The sequence below is a fragment of the Chaetomium globosum genome, genomic scaffold, assembly GCF_000143365.1.
Source record: "Chaetomium globosum CBS 148.51 scaffold_5 genomic scaffold, whole genome shotgun sequence".
NCBI classification, from domain to species: domain Eukaryota; kingdom Fungi; phylum Ascomycota; class Sordariomycetes; order Sordariales; family Chaetomiaceae; genus Chaetomium; species Chaetomium globosum.
In genome coordinates, this window is record NT_165980.1 from 4,350,339 (window position 1) to 4,364,597 (window position 14,259).

Sequence of the window (14,259 nt, forward strand, 5' to 3'; positions counted from 1 at the left end):
CTTTGGTGATGCTGTGCGTGGAGAAACGGCGTTGAGGCGTAAGCGGGTCTCGAGGACACCCACATCAACAGAGCTTGGCCGTGCCAAAATCGGTTATTTTGATGTGCATCTGGTCATCCATAAGCACGTTTTCGGGTTTGAGGTCGCGATGAATGACACCCCGTGAGTGCATGTATGCAATCGCGTCCAGGATCTGGGCGCCGTAGAACCTTGTGCATTCGACGTCAAAGGTCCCCGTTTTCTTCAAGACACCCAGGAGCTCTCCACCGTTACAGAGATCCAGAACATAGTAGAGTGAAGCTTCGTCTTGGAAAGTGTAGTAGAGCCGGACAATCCCCGGGTGATCGGTAAGTCGGTTCAGGGTGTTCTTCTCGATGTTGACGTATTTGATCTTTTTCTCCTTGATGATGTGCTTCTTCTCGAGCACCTTGACCGCGTACTCTCGTAAGGTCTGGCGGTCGGTGGCGAGGAAGACGGTGCTGTAGGAACCCTCCCCCAGAGTTCGCCCAAACGAAAAGTCCCGAACGCCCTTTTTGACGGACCTAACAACTGTCTTCCCTTCGGCATCAACCTCTCTTTTCAAGCTCACGGCCGCGCCTCGGTCTTTCCACTCCTCACTACTTGCGGGCAGTGGCATCTCCGGCCCATAACTCCCAGCCGGTGCTTGCGGGATGCCCGGGATTGTGGCAACTCCTCCTCCTCCTCCTCCTCCTCCTACTGGCTTGGAACTCCTCCTCGGTGGTGGCATGCCGTTGGGACCGACTCCTGGTTGTGATGGGCCTGGTCGGCCGACATGATGCGACCGGCTCCCCTCACGTGACGGGATTTGGGAGGGATTGGGTTGGTCAAACCGAGGGATCGCTCCTCATCCCGTAAACAGATGATCGAGCCTGTTCGTTCCTGGGGGCCCCATACGGATCCCCTTGCACCTCTTGTTCGGCTCCCCGACCCTGGCTAGGCAAGAGCGCAGAGGCCGGTGGCTGCCCTTCATTTGCGAGCTGATATGAGCCATATTGTGAAGGGAGATGAGGGTCGCTGGAGCCCGTTGAGCCTGGAATGCCACGTGTAGCATTCAAGTTGTTTTGTGCGTTCTTTAGGATAGCCGCGGCCGATTCGTATGTGTGGGGCTGTCGGGGAGGGGTATCTCGAGGCCCTGGTTGAGATTCGGCATTTTGGAGAGCGTTGGGACCGCTGGTCTCTTCGAATTCCGTCCTATTGCCCGCTTGAGTTGTGTGGTCATCGTCGTGACTCGTGGAGGTGTCCTGTGAGAGATTGGGGGAGTCGTCGGGATTGGCGATTCGTAGGCCGCCAAGCGCCTGTGAGAGACTAATATCGCCGTTCATAATGGGTAGGGTAGGTTCGGCAGGCCTCGCTAAGGGGCACGATGGCAGGAAACGGTCGGGACAGTGAATGACGCAGGATTTCAAGACTGGGCGTGCAGCCTGTGGCTGAACGCGCGGCCGGCGATCGAGCTGGGTGCCAGGAGGCGACGAATGGGAAGACAACGGAAGTCTGCGTGGGCCGTGGAAGTCGCGACACCGTGGGGTTCGAGAAATCGATTTCGTATTGAGGTGCAGCGGGTGGACGCCTCTTGCTCGTGGCCCGGCCCGTGAATTTACCGAGTGTCGGGCATCGAGTACCACAGCTCACCGTCTCCAACTCAAAAGCATCAGAGATGCAGGGATTCGTGGCCCGCTTGCCCCCCTAAACACGATCAAACGATTGGAAAATGGGGTGGTAGCCGGACAAGCACGAGCGGTGTTGATGACGAAGGGATGTTGGGGACTGGGAAGCGATCTCGACCGTACATTCGAGCGGTTGATAGGCGTAGTTAAGGTTGTGTTGCGTGGAAGAGCAGACCGGAGGGTCTCGAATACCGTGCACCTGTATTAATACACTGTGTTTGCACACGGTTCACCCCCATGATTGAAACAACCCGACAGCCTTTTCATCTCATTTTATTTGGGATGAGATGAGAACTGGGGTTCTCTAGCATGTACGCACTCCTTTTATGTGCAGTCATAACCTGAGTATAAATACAAAAATGTGGCATTCTTCCCTATTCAAGAGTTGGGGGGTGACTGCTTCTTTGAGGCGATCTTTTGATATCTTTCTACCGAGGAGAAACATTAGAAGGCCGCGGCACAGACAAACTTCCTCTCTTCAAACCTACAACTCGAAAATAAAATAAACAATTCCTGAGTCAAGATATGAGGCTTTTACCTTACCTTTGAGACTGGGAAAATTTCCACAAATATCCAGTGTCTAAACTAGGGAAACGGACACCTTGATAACGGAATCTTTTGGTGCCTCGCTGAATCATTGTACGAGCAGTGGAAGATAACTCCGGTGTTGATGTAAAGGTTTATGACATGGCGCAGCCTATGGCTTTCAACCTTATCCCTCGATACCATGAAGATAATTTCCAACACACTAACAAGTTGGAAGCTGGAGTGCATTTACTTCATTGACACTTGCTAAAACTGTTCGTCTTGCAATCGCAGCTTGAGGTTGCCATTCCAAAGAGGTCGTCACATCCTCGCCTAGCTTGACCTTGCTTCGTTCTTTCTTCAAAGCCAACAAGCAACATGCGAAACGCCCCATAGAGAGGTAGGTCTTTTTTTGCTGCCTCGACTGCGTCCGTTGGTGTTTCCACCCATCCAGTACCGGGATCAAGATCACAACATCAGCACCATCAAACCAACATCAAGGTGTTCGCAAAATGCTACGCCCTAGGCCGTCGGTGATCTCATTAACTCGTGCAGACGTCACGGACGTTGTACACCGCCGTCGGTTTCGCAGATACCTCGAATGCGATGAGGGCAATGTTTGTGTCGACTTCGCCCCTGTCGAAATAGATACGACATTCAAATTAGACCGGCATGCGACGCCCCCATCGCGTACCGCCCAGCGTAAAACGACGCCGACAACGTACGACAACACGCAAAACAGTTCCCCTATTATAAATGGCGGGGCCCACCACTGGGTAACGGATGTGCCACTACTGCTGCTCTCTGATAAGGAGACGGGGGAAGATGTGTCCCCGCCGCACGAAGTATCTGCTAGCCAGGTGCGTCGTTTAAGAACACGAGGCAAGTCGCAGCAAGGCTCGGAATGGACACTGCAATTATGCCTGCGGCCCAAACCTGGCTTGCCTAATGCTACGACTCCCGCTAAAGATGATGGCTCGACGGATTCACAAGACTCGCGCGAGAATCCGGTAGGGGGATCGCCCGATGAAAGGGAACAAAGCGGTGTTACGGCGATTCGCGAACCGGGACTATCACCATCGTGTTTGCCGAAGGTGGACTCGCCAAGTATGAGAGGGGGGGAGACAAACCAGGCAACGTTTACTCACCGGGTTTGTAGCCACCACGAACCCCAAGAATCGTTCGATCCCTAGTTAACCGCAGATACTAGGCTCCCTTCTTGGAAGATAGCACGGATTTTAGGTTGAAGAGTGATGCAGGCCCTTCCACTCCGCGGCGTGGGTTACCCCCAGGATCACCCGGCAACCCCCCGACTGCTCCTATTGCTTCCAGCCGAGTAGGTCTCAGCCATAAATGCCAGTCCTAGACGTGACGATTGCTGACCTGGTGGTAGGTTTCGCGGCGATCGTTTGACACCTCGGATATTCGTCGAGACGATGTAGGTTTTGAGATAGTGGCGTCGAATCGGCGTGACTGACTTCGGTACTCAGAGGAGCTCATCCGAAATATCATCGCCGTCCCCTACGTTTATGAATCGGGGGCGGCTCCGGATCTACAACGACTTCCTACCAGTTTCGTCCCAGCCACAAACACCACAGAATCTACCCCGGGCTCGCCGCCAGAATCGCCTACAGGGATCATACACGGCGCCGGCCCGGCGTATCTCGCCACAACCTGACCTAGCCACGGCGACGATCCGTCCCCGGCGAACCCGGCAGCGAAGAAGGGAACCAAGCCCCCTAGGGCTACGAACATCAAGACTTCCGGGCTCAGATGCTGATACGGAGAACATGGACGACGCGGCATTGCTTGAGGGGGTTGCGGGAGATATGGCGCGAAGCTGGGCAAGTCCATCCCGGTCTAGCGACTGAGCAGGAGCAGAATCGTGTTAAAGACCAGGCGGGAAGGGTCGACACAGTGTGGACGAGAAAATTGTAGGATTCGTCGACTTCAAAAAGGCTCCGAATATCGTTAATCGAACAGTTGGCCTGGTCATAACAAAGGTAGCAATATAAATCCGAGTTCAACCCCCTCGACCATCTTGCTGTTTCTGGGGGATGGAAGGGGGAAAAAACCCGCCCGGCGCGAGCGTGAGACTGGAGCAGACCCCAGGCGACCCTGTTTCGCAAGCGTCTCTTTGCGCACGTGAGGGAGGCGTCGTGGTGACGGAACCGAAGGCTGGATCCGCTGGGACCGATTGGACAGGAACAGATTCTCTTGCAGCCCCAGGTTGCACCAGGGCGGGCAGGGACGGATTGGAGGACTTTGCCGGCCGCCCGAGCGGCACGACACGGACCCCAGATCGGAGGAAGAAGCACGGAGCGGGGGCGGGCTGCTGCTGCTGACAACAAGGGGGAACAAGAAGGGCCGATCTAACCATTTACAGGCTCAACAGGGTCCTGGCATGTTCCGCCGCTCTGTGCGCCTCCCTCAAACTGCTGCAGGACCGGTTTGCCAGTCAGACAAGAGCTTGTGGGGACAGACCCCACCCTGCATCGCAGCCAATGGAGATGGCTGCAAGACACTTCCAGGTTCCCATGCCGGCACCCACAGTTCCAGCTCTCCGTCGCCTTTTTGTCTGCTTCGCCCAGATCTCGCAGGCCAGGTTCTCGAATGCCGGTCCTCCCTCAGCCTCTGCCTCACTGTTTCCCGCAGCCCTCCCTACTTTTCCCCCTTCTTCCACCTTTTCCTCCTTCACCTCGCTCTCTCACCCACCAAGCCACGAGCCTCTCCCTACCTACCTGAGCCCTTCGAATCAGACAATTGGTGTCATTCATAACCTCACCCACCCTCTTCGGCTTACACGACGACACACATTCTCGTTGCGCGCGCCAAGTCGTGATCTCACCAAACCAACGCGCCACCTTTCTCCTCCCAATACTCAGACCTTGCCGTCGTCAATTAACAAGCGTACCGAGTCGCGATACTCCCGCGACCACTCTCTCTTGGCCAACTCTTTACTCCCTTCCCGGCCACACCCCCCTCCTCAGCCTTATTTTCGCCGATCCTGCCCTCGACGCCTTCTGCACTCCACTGCACTTAACACACGCCCTTGGCACATTCTGAACTAACCTCCTGCACCTCTAACCACCCTTCTTTCCCCTCATCTAGTACTCAACAGGCCTTGAAGATGCCGTCGTTTGACCGTGTCTACGCCTCGTCGCCGGTTCTCGCCATGCCGCCACAGGCCGCTCATCAGGTCTCGCTCGGCAAGCCCTTCCCGCAACACCAAAGCCTCCCTTTCAGCCCTCCAGCCTCATGGCGATCCCAGTTGGCCCGTACCTGTACGGCCGCCGGCCGCAAACGGTCTAGAGATGAAGCCGCAGTCAATCTTGACGCCCCGGAAAAGCTGGTCGAGGCTCCTGTCAACAAGGAACCAGAAGATGAATGGATCTATGGCCCCGGTATGACGCTCATCAAGAAGTCTACTGGCTATATCACCGACGCCGGCAACCAGTCCGGGACGTGGGTTGAAGAACGCGCCGCTGTGGAGGACGCGCGCAAGCTGGAGGAGGCTCTTCGTGCGCGCGACCAATTGGCGCAGTCGCGGCCTTCTCTCAGGAGCCATAAATCACAACGGCTCGACATGACGCCGCCTACCCATTCAGAGGAGAGGTTCCCAAGCCGCCGTTCCAGCCCCACCCGCGAGGCAACCAACCCAATGACATCGTCTTCGGATTCACTTGCGCAGCCAATCGTGGATGACTTCACGCTTCATCTCGGCATCGGCTGGAGCCGAATCAGCGACGACGGCCACATCCAAGCCGCCGCGCGTGGTTGGGCCAGGTACATCGAGAACCACTACCCAGTCAGCAACGTCAAAATTCTCTTGGAGAGCCGCGGCCTCCAGTCGTACTTGGTTGAAGCAACCGAAGGGTTTTTCCTCTTCGCCGAAAATCTCCGTCAAGGCCGGCTCGTTAGCGTAACTCCGGAAGGCACCCTCAACAACCTCAAAATTTCGCCGCCTGTTTTTGATGGACTCAACACCATGGATGCGTCAGAGTCGGCTAAGCCCCTTGACTCGACCGTGCCTATCACCTCGGCTGATATGGACATGAGCTGATCGGCTTCTGGGATCCGGATTAGGCGTTTGCGGGAAGGTGCTTGTTTTTTGGGCGCAGCTTTTTGAGCAGCCAGTGCTCGGTATGGCGTTGAATTGGCAACGTTGACACGACTGGACTTCGGCTTTTCGGGCAAAGGTTTTCATTCTGGGCAAAAGGTAACCTTGCTCTTCGGGTTTTGCGGAAATGGCAGCTTGATCTTGCTCCATGATAGGTGTACGAATAGAAACAATCAATGATACATTTCTTCAACCTCAACTCCCAGCAGAGCACAAATGGCTTCTCAGAAAGGCAAAGACCGCGATGGTGTGTGGTTCTTACTCTTGTTTAGGTTAGGCCAACCATGGCAAACGGCTTTCTTGCTTCTGTGTGGGGACGAGGACTCAAATGGCTGGGCGCCCAGTCGCGAACTTATCTCGTTACCTATTCCACGAGTTGGTCGGCCGGGGTGGTTGTCGGTTGGTTTATTAACTGCGCAAGCTTCGCTCGCAGACCCTCGACCTTGTCTTTGTTTTATCCAAAGAAGCCACATTCCGAGCAATCGCAACCTCGTAAGGTAGGGGGGCCAGGCCGTCGGTAAGCTTAGTTTGCGAATGTCGCCCTTTGCCCTCACAACCCCTCGTTGTCAAGTTCTGCCGGAAGCGACACAGATCGAGCGGGGAAGGCCAATCGATTGAGGTCGCATCGAGAAATCCGGCACCCGTTACACACACAGGCCACAAAGAAAAACCGGATCTGTGGACAAGACGCGAAGACGCGTCGGAGCTTGCACCAAGACCTTGCGCTAGGAGGTAACGTGCAGTATGCATTTTAGTGAACATGGCCCTGTTTCCTTTGTTTGCCGAGTAACTGGCGGCTTGTCTGCTTTTTCTTTCGTTTCACCTTCGGGACTCCCCGCTATTTCCTCGCTGTCGCCTATGGTGGTTCATTCGGTCCAGTCTCCTGCAACGCAAACCCGGACCTTGGTCGCCAATCGTTGTCAGCAGGGGAGCGGACAAATGCCCTGGTCTGCCGAGCTTCTGTTTAGTGGCGAAACCAGAGCAGCTGTGTCTTGTTCGCCGTCAACAGCTGGGACACAGCCTCGCCCGCCTCGCAGCCTTGACTGTCTTCTCTTTGGGCCGGAAACGGACTCTTCCCAGGACTGCCTCGAAATTTTTGGAGATCGGCTTTGTTAATATTCAACCATAATATTTAAACCCAATCCTGAACGACGAGCCGTTTGGGCATGTGGATGTGCTGACCCCTCTTCGTGCGACAATCAGCTTGCCACTCCCACGCCAGCTGCCAAACGTGCGCGTGCCGGGAGTCGGGAACCGTCAAGCAGGAGGCAGCCCGGCGCGACACCGAATCGCGGCGACGAGAAACCGAAAGCAGAACCGAACACAGAGAAGCCGTCGATTTTGGGCGGGCTCGACGGTACAACCAGCGCACTCATGGTGTCGCATCACAGCGACGGGGTCACCTCGTTGATGGTGCGGGGGTCGTCGTCGGTAGTGGGAACCAGCTCCAGCGGCCGGGGGACCGGGTTACACAGCTCGTCGCGATCGCGACGGTACAACCGCTCTCACGCTGGTGGTGCCTCATTCATACCGCAGAATGAGTTTCCAATATTCAGCCACAGCGGCGACGTCGAGATCGTCGTGCGTGTGGCCACTGGGCACGAGAATCGCTATCTCCTTCATCGACACATCCTCACACGCTGCTCCGGCTTCTTTGAAGCCAGCACAAGTAATGAATGGTCGCGCGCCCAAGTAGTCCCCGGGCCGGCGCCGTCCAGGGCAGTTGGCGCGATAGAAGGAGCCGGCGCAAATGGGGGAGAGCTGGCACGGATAGACGACCGAGGGGCAAGCGGCGATGAAGGCAGCAAACCTGGGTCGACGGCACCGGCGCAAACCAGGAAGAGGTGGCGGTATGAGCTCGACTACGGGTCTGACGACAACGACGTACCAATGTTGGTGCAAAAGGAGGAAAGCAGCAACCCGCCGCCGGTAACCAATTCAATATTCGGTGGCACTCCCAACAACCAGTCTTCGAACCGCCAGTCCCACCGCAAGTCAACGTCGCACTCCTTCTTTCGATCCGTGGCCAACCTCAGCCTCTCCTCAACGCACGCTCCTACTCTTCCACCGCCCACGCCGGAGGAGGAGGACCTATTACGAGATTACGATAACCTGTTCCGCATTATGTACAACTACCCACCTCTGCTCGACGCCGTCAACATTGCCGACGGCTACGTCCAATGCAAGTCGCTACTCCACCTCGCAGACCAGTATGATGCTCTTGCGGTTGTCGGCCCTCGCGTTGACCATCACATGTTGCAATTCCAGTCGCGCCTGTGGAAGCAAATCGCCAAATACCCCATCAGCTACCTCCGCCTCGGCTACCTCGCGCGATCCAAAGTCATTTTTCAAGAAGCTCTCATCCACGTCGTCGGTCAGTGGCCGGCAGGCGAGCGCTCCATCCGCGCCGCCCTCCCCGAGACAGTCGTCGACATCATCGAGGACAAGGTCGACGAGCTCGAGGAGACGGTCAGCCGCATCGAGGCCCGCCTCTTCCGCCTCACCCTTACAACCCGCTCCGGCGAGCGCATCACCCCAGCGAGCGGCTACCTCGAGTGGCTCGCCGTCAGCCTCTTCCGCCAGTGGCTAGCGGACAACACCGCCCCACCCATGCCAGCCGCCCCCGAGCGCGCCAACGCCAACGCCAACCCCCGCAACCCGGCCGCGCCGAGGGGCCGGCTCGGGAGCAACAGCAGCGGGAGCGGCGGCAGCGCGGCAAACGGCCGGTCAGGGAGCCACAGCGGCGGCAGCGGCGGCCACGCCAGTAACCCCAACAGCCACTTACAGGTCGCCGCGCTCCCGCCGCCGATACCGACGCTCGCGTCGCTGGGGCGCACGTACCGCCTGCTCGGCGGCGGGCCCGGGTCCGGCGGCGGTGTGGGCCCGGAGAAGGGATACCTCGGCCACGACGAGTGCAAGCGCTTCCTCAAGCTCACGCCGGAGCTGTACACGCGCGACAACCTGCGCCGGTTTGAGAAGCGCGTCGACGAGCTCAAGGCTATGGCGAGGGAGGTCGTGCGCCCGCTGATGGGGAGTGGGCTCGAGCTGGAGCTGATCCATGGCCCCGGGGCTGCGGGCATCGCTTACCTGACCTGCACCGAGGTGAGGGATAGGGACTTGCCGTGGGGGTTTGACTAGTTAATGGGGGTCGGCAACCATGGTGGACTGGCTGGCTTACACTAACCAGCCGCCTTGCGATGGGCTGTAGTGGAGTGGGGGTGTGGGTGGGGGAATACGGTCTGGCGGCGGACGGCAATTCAGGGGCCTGGTGTCCCGGGAATGGTGTCTTTGCTTTTCTGGCGTGGGCTGTTTGTGATCGATGTCGGCGACGTACAATGTGCTTTCCTTACGATATATATGATGACTGATGTAACGAACGGATGGGCATGGTTTGAGGATACCCGTTGATGGATAGGATGCAATTCATGCTGGCTTTTGTTCTGACAAGTTTCGGGGGTAGGTTTGGTGATGTCTGTTGGATTGTCCAGAAGGTGGTTGCCGCTCTGTACTGTACGCAATCTCCCAATATGGGACATATCTATTATCAAGTGCAGAGTGCTTTTTTTGAGATTGTCGGTTTGACTCTGACCGCCGTTTCCCATCACAGCTGTACGTACAGGCCCACGATACTTCGTACATGTAGGTAGATGGCCCCCAACCTCAACTCTCCAGTCCAGCAGCGTTAGATCCCTTTTCCTAGGTAGTTGAAGGAAGAGATAGGCGTCGTGGATGGCCCATGCCATAATTATCACTGTATTATTACTTGTTCTCCAGGTCAACTAGTGTGATAGGAGAGAGCTGAGACAAAATCGGCAAAGATTGGTGTTTTGCCGAGTTGTCTTGTGTTCTGTTCTCAGCTGAATCGCCATGTCTTGCAGGCGAGCATCAGGAACTAACAGACCAGGGGTGTGTTGTAACATTTCGCGAGTGGGCTGGGAGACCCAAACATACGGTACGCAGAAATACGCGTAAAGTGTTTGGTATCATTGCAATGGTACTTTTGCGTTCTTTCAGGCCCGTGCGCTTACTATACAGCCTCGTACCGCGGTATGGGCGGGAAACGTAAAACGTTTAATACCAATACACAGGTACTTCCAGGCTCGCCTGGTCTGTGCACAAAGCGGTGAATTCCAACCGTCCTTTCAGCCGGCAAATGGTAATATTACAGACGTGCACCCCGCAACCCCGCTACCCCTCCAGTGTCCGTTGAGTCAATGAAATTTATTGAAGTTGAGTCAGAGAGCAGCGCAACTCCCGCCAAGTAAGAACACGCGCCGGGGTAATTCTTGAAAATCCCGGCTCTCGACAACTTCACCTCAGCGTCTCCAGCAAGTCGTTTTCTTTGCGGATTGCCCAGCATGTCGATCGACTTTCCGAAGGAGGAGGAGGCCATCATCGCTCGATGGCGCGAGATTAAGGCCTTTGAGCGGCAGGTACGCACAACCACTTACACGCTTGTAGTCAGGCCCCATGTCCGTATACTGATGGTAAAACCAGGTCGAGCTCTCTAAAGGAAACCCCAACTATACCTTCTACGATGGGCCACCATTCGCGACCGGCCTCCCCCATTATGGCCATCTTCTCGCCTCCACCATCAAAGACATTATCCCCAGGTATTGGTCCATGAAGGGCTTCCATGTTGAGCGTCGGTTCGGCTGGGATACCCACGGCCTACCCATTGAGCATGAGATCGACAAGAAGCTCCATATCTCGGGCAAGGCTGCTGTCATGGAGATGGGTTTGGAGAAGTACAACGCCGAATGCCGGGCTATCGTGATGAGGTATAGCGAGGAGTGGAGGCATACGATCGAACGGCTGGGCCGTTGGATCGACTTTGACAACGACTACAAGGTGGGTTGTCCTGGGTGGGGAGGAACTAAGATTTCTTTACAGCACGCTGACAGTGACAGACTATGGACCCCACGTTTATGGAAACTGAGTGGTGGGTGTTCAAGCAGCTGTTCGACAAGGGGCAAGTGTATCAGGGGCACCGAGTGATGCCGTATTCGACCTCCCTCACGACTGCCCTCAGCAATTTTGAGGCAAACCAAAACTACCAAGACGTTACCGATCCCGCTATCGTTGTCGCATTCCCTCTCGATGATGACCCGGAAACCAGCCTTCTCGCCTGGACGACGACACCATGGACTATGCCCTCCCATCTCGGACTAGCAGCCCACCCAGAGTTTGAATACGTCAAGATCCACGACGAGAAGACTGGAAAGCACTACATCTTGCTGGAGAAGCTTCTTGGGACTTTGTACAAGGACCCCAAGAAGGCCAAGTTCAAGGTGGTCCAGAAGCTCAAGGGCAAGGATATGCTTGGGTGGAAGTATCAGCCACCGTTCAACTATTTTTACGAGGAGTACAAGGATGTGGCGTTTAGGGTCCTCAATGCTACCTATGTCACCGACGACAGCGGTACCGGTATCGTCCACCAAGCCCCCGCCTTCGGTGAGGACGATTACAACGTCGCCATCGAGAACGGCATTGTTACCGAGAGACGCCCGCCCCCCGATCCTGTCGATGATACTGGCCGCTTTACCAGCAAGGTGTCCGACTTTGCCGGAATGGGTGTCAAGGAGGCCGACAAACACATCATCAAGTATCTGAAGAACTCCGGGAGATTGGTGGTCGAGTCGCAACTCAAGCACTCGTATCCCATGTGTTACCGCTCCGATACCCCTCTAATCTACAAGGCGGTGCCCTCCTGGTTCGTGCGCATCCCCGAAATCATTCCCCAGATGCTCGAGAACATTGAGGGATCCCACTGGGTTCCGTCTTTTGTGAAGGAGAAGCGCTTCGCTAGCTGGATTTCCAACGCCCGCGACTGGAACGTGTCTAGAAATCGGTATTGGGGCACTCCTATCCCGCTGTGGGTGAGCGACGACCTAGAAGAGCGCGTGTGCATTGGCAGCATCGCCGAGCTCAAGGAGTTGAGTGGATACGAGGGCGAAATCACCGATCTCCATCGTGACAAGATCGACCACATCACCATCCCCAGCAAGAAAGGCAAGGGCACTTTGAGGAGAATCGAGGAGGTTTTTGACTGCTGGTTCGAATCTGGAAGCATGCCCTACGCTAGCAAGCACTATCCTTTCGAGAACCGCGAAGAATTTGAAAAGTCTTTCCCCGGCGACTTCATCGCTGAAGGCCTCGACCAAACCAGAGGGTGGTTTTACACGCTCCTGGTTCTTGGCACGCACTTGTTTGGCGTTTCGCCCTTCAAGAACTGTGTCGTCAACGGTATCGTCCTGGCGGAAAACGGCAAGAAGATGTCAAAGCGTCTGCAGAACTACCCCGATCCGAACATTGTGATGTCCGAATACGGATCTGATGCTCTCCGTCTATACCTCATCAACTCGCCCGTGGTACGCGCCGAACCTCTCAGGTTCAAGGAGTCTGGCGTGAAAGAGGTCGTCGCGAAGGTACTCCTCCCGCTCTGGAACAGTTACAAGTTCTTTGAGGGGCAGGTCAATTTGTTGAAGAAGGTGGAGAACGTTGACTACCGGTTCGACTCGAGCATGGAGACCTCCAACACCAACGTGATGGACAAGTGGATCCTGGCCAGCTGCCAGAGCTTACTCAAGTTTGTCAACGAGGAGATGGCAGGTTAGTAGTAGCTCCCCTGGCAGATGACGATGAACTTTGAGCGCTGACTCCGGTCATAGCTTACCGCCTGTACACGGTTGTACCCAAGCTTCTCGAGCTGATTGACAACACAACAAATTGGTACATTCGATTCAACCGAAAGCGCCTCAAGGGCGAGAATGGGCTCGATGATACCCTCCACGCCCTGAACACACTGTTCGAGGTTCTGTTTACCCTGTGCCGTGGCCTCGCGCCTTTTACGCCTTTCCTTACCGAGACTATCTACCTGCGGCTCCTCCCTCATATGACTGAGAAGCCGGGTCAAGATGCTCGTAGTATCCACTTCCTGCCTTTCCCCGAAGTCCGGCAGGAGCTTTTCAACGTCGACATCGAGCGTCGGGTGCAGCGGATGCAAAAAGTCATTGAGCTCGCGAGATACTCCCGTGAGAGGGGTACCATTGGTCTGAAGCAGCCGCTGAAGACGCTTATTGTCATCCATCATGACCCCCAATACCTACAAGATGTGGAGTCGCTTCAGGGATACATCACCGAAGAGCTCAACGTTCACGATCTCGTGTTGACGTCGGATGAGGCCAAGTATGGAGTCCAATACAGTGTCACGGCCGATTGGCCCGTGCTCGGCAAGAAGCTCAAGAAAGACATGGGCCGCGTCAAGAAGGCCCTCCCGAACGTCACCAGTGATGAAGCTCATGGATATGCCACCAGCGGCAAGCTCGTTGTCGACGGCATCACGCTCTTGGAGGGTGACCTAGTCGTCAGGCGTGGGCTTAAGGAAGACGAGGCGTCCAAGAACCTCGAGACCAACACGGACAACGATGTCCTCACCATCCTCGACACCGAGATCTACCCCGGCCTCGCCGAGGAGGGTCTTGCTCGCGAGATTATCAGCCGGGTACAGCGTCTGCGCAAGAAGGCCGGCCTGCAGACCACAGATGATATCAAGATGGAGTACAAGGTCCTGGCTGATCCGGAAGAGATTGGCCTTGCGAAGGTGTTTGAGACACACCAGCCGACCATTGCCAAGGCGTTGAGGAGGCCGCTCGATAAACACGAAGTAACACACGTAGAGGGCCAGATCCCAGCGGAGAAGGAGGAGGGCATCATTGCTGAGGAGGAACAAGAGGTGAACAAGGCCACCTTCTTGTTACGGCTTCTGAGGCTGTAGGGTGTTGGGTTGTTGGAGCAGGAGGTTGATGCCGATGTCTGGCCGGCCCTCGATGTACCACGTAAAGAAAATAGATAGGCAAGGATGAACGTGATTATCTTGAGCAGTTGAAATTACAAATTTCACCTTCCACTCTTTGCTGCGGCCTGGTT

General features: G+C 55.9%; 5 protein-coding genes across 5 annotated transcripts in view; 4 read left to right on the forward strand and 1 right to left on the reverse strand.

The window, feature by feature from the left end:
• Nucleotides 1–1,343, reverse strand: part of CHGG_08247 (uncharacterized protein) — a gene marked incomplete at both ends in the record, with an annotated part of 2,667 nt that extends 1,324 nt beyond the window's left edge. Inside the window, 2 exons of the mRNA XM_001225902.1 lie at nt 70–721; nt 852–1,343. Coding sequence (XP_001225903.1) covers nt 70–721; nt 852–1,343 — 1,144 coding nt within the window. The remainder of the gene's footprint in view (nt 1–69; nt 722–851) is intronic.
• Nucleotides 1,344–2,722: 1,379 nt separating this feature from the next.
• Nucleotides 2,723–4,081, forward strand: CHGG_08248 (uncharacterized protein; the record flags this gene model as incomplete). The annotated part of the gene is made up of 4 exons (XM_001225903.1): nt 2,723–3,220; nt 3,421–3,546; nt 3,604–3,648; nt 3,701–4,081. 4 exons carry the CDS (start codon nt 2,723–2,725, stop codon nt 4,079–4,081), a joined length of 1,050 nt encoding a protein of 349 aa, XP_001225904.1.
• Nucleotides 4,082–5,340: 1,259 nt separating this feature from the next.
• On the forward strand, nt 5,341–6,273 carry CHGG_08249 (uncharacterized protein; the record flags this gene model as incomplete). The annotated part of the gene is made up of 1 exon (XM_001225904.1): nt 5,341–6,273. One exon carries the CDS (start codon nt 5,341–5,343, stop codon nt 6,271–6,273), a length of 933 nt encoding a protein of 310 aa, XP_001225905.1.
• Nucleotides 6,274–6,614: 341 nt separating this feature from the next.
• CHGG_08250 (uncharacterized protein) lies at nt 6,615–9,468 on the forward strand (the record flags this gene model as incomplete). The annotated part of the gene is made up of 2 exons (XM_001225905.1): nt 6,615–6,729; nt 7,553–9,468. The coding sequence occupies 2 exons, from the start codon at nt 6,615–6,617 to the stop codon at nt 9,466–9,468; spliced, it is 2,031 nt and encodes a 676-aa protein (XP_001225906.1).
• Nucleotides 9,469–10,688: 1,220 nt separating this feature from the next.
• CHGG_08251 (uncharacterized protein) lies at nt 10,689–14,107 on the forward strand (the record flags this gene model as incomplete). Its single annotated transcript, XM_001225906.1, has 4 exons — nt 10,689–10,763; nt 10,828–11,181; nt 11,241–12,942; nt 13,002–14,107. 4 exons carry the CDS (start codon nt 10,689–10,691, stop codon nt 14,105–14,107), a joined length of 3,237 nt encoding a protein of 1,078 aa, XP_001225907.1.
• Nucleotides 14,108–14,259: the final 152 nt, after the last annotated feature.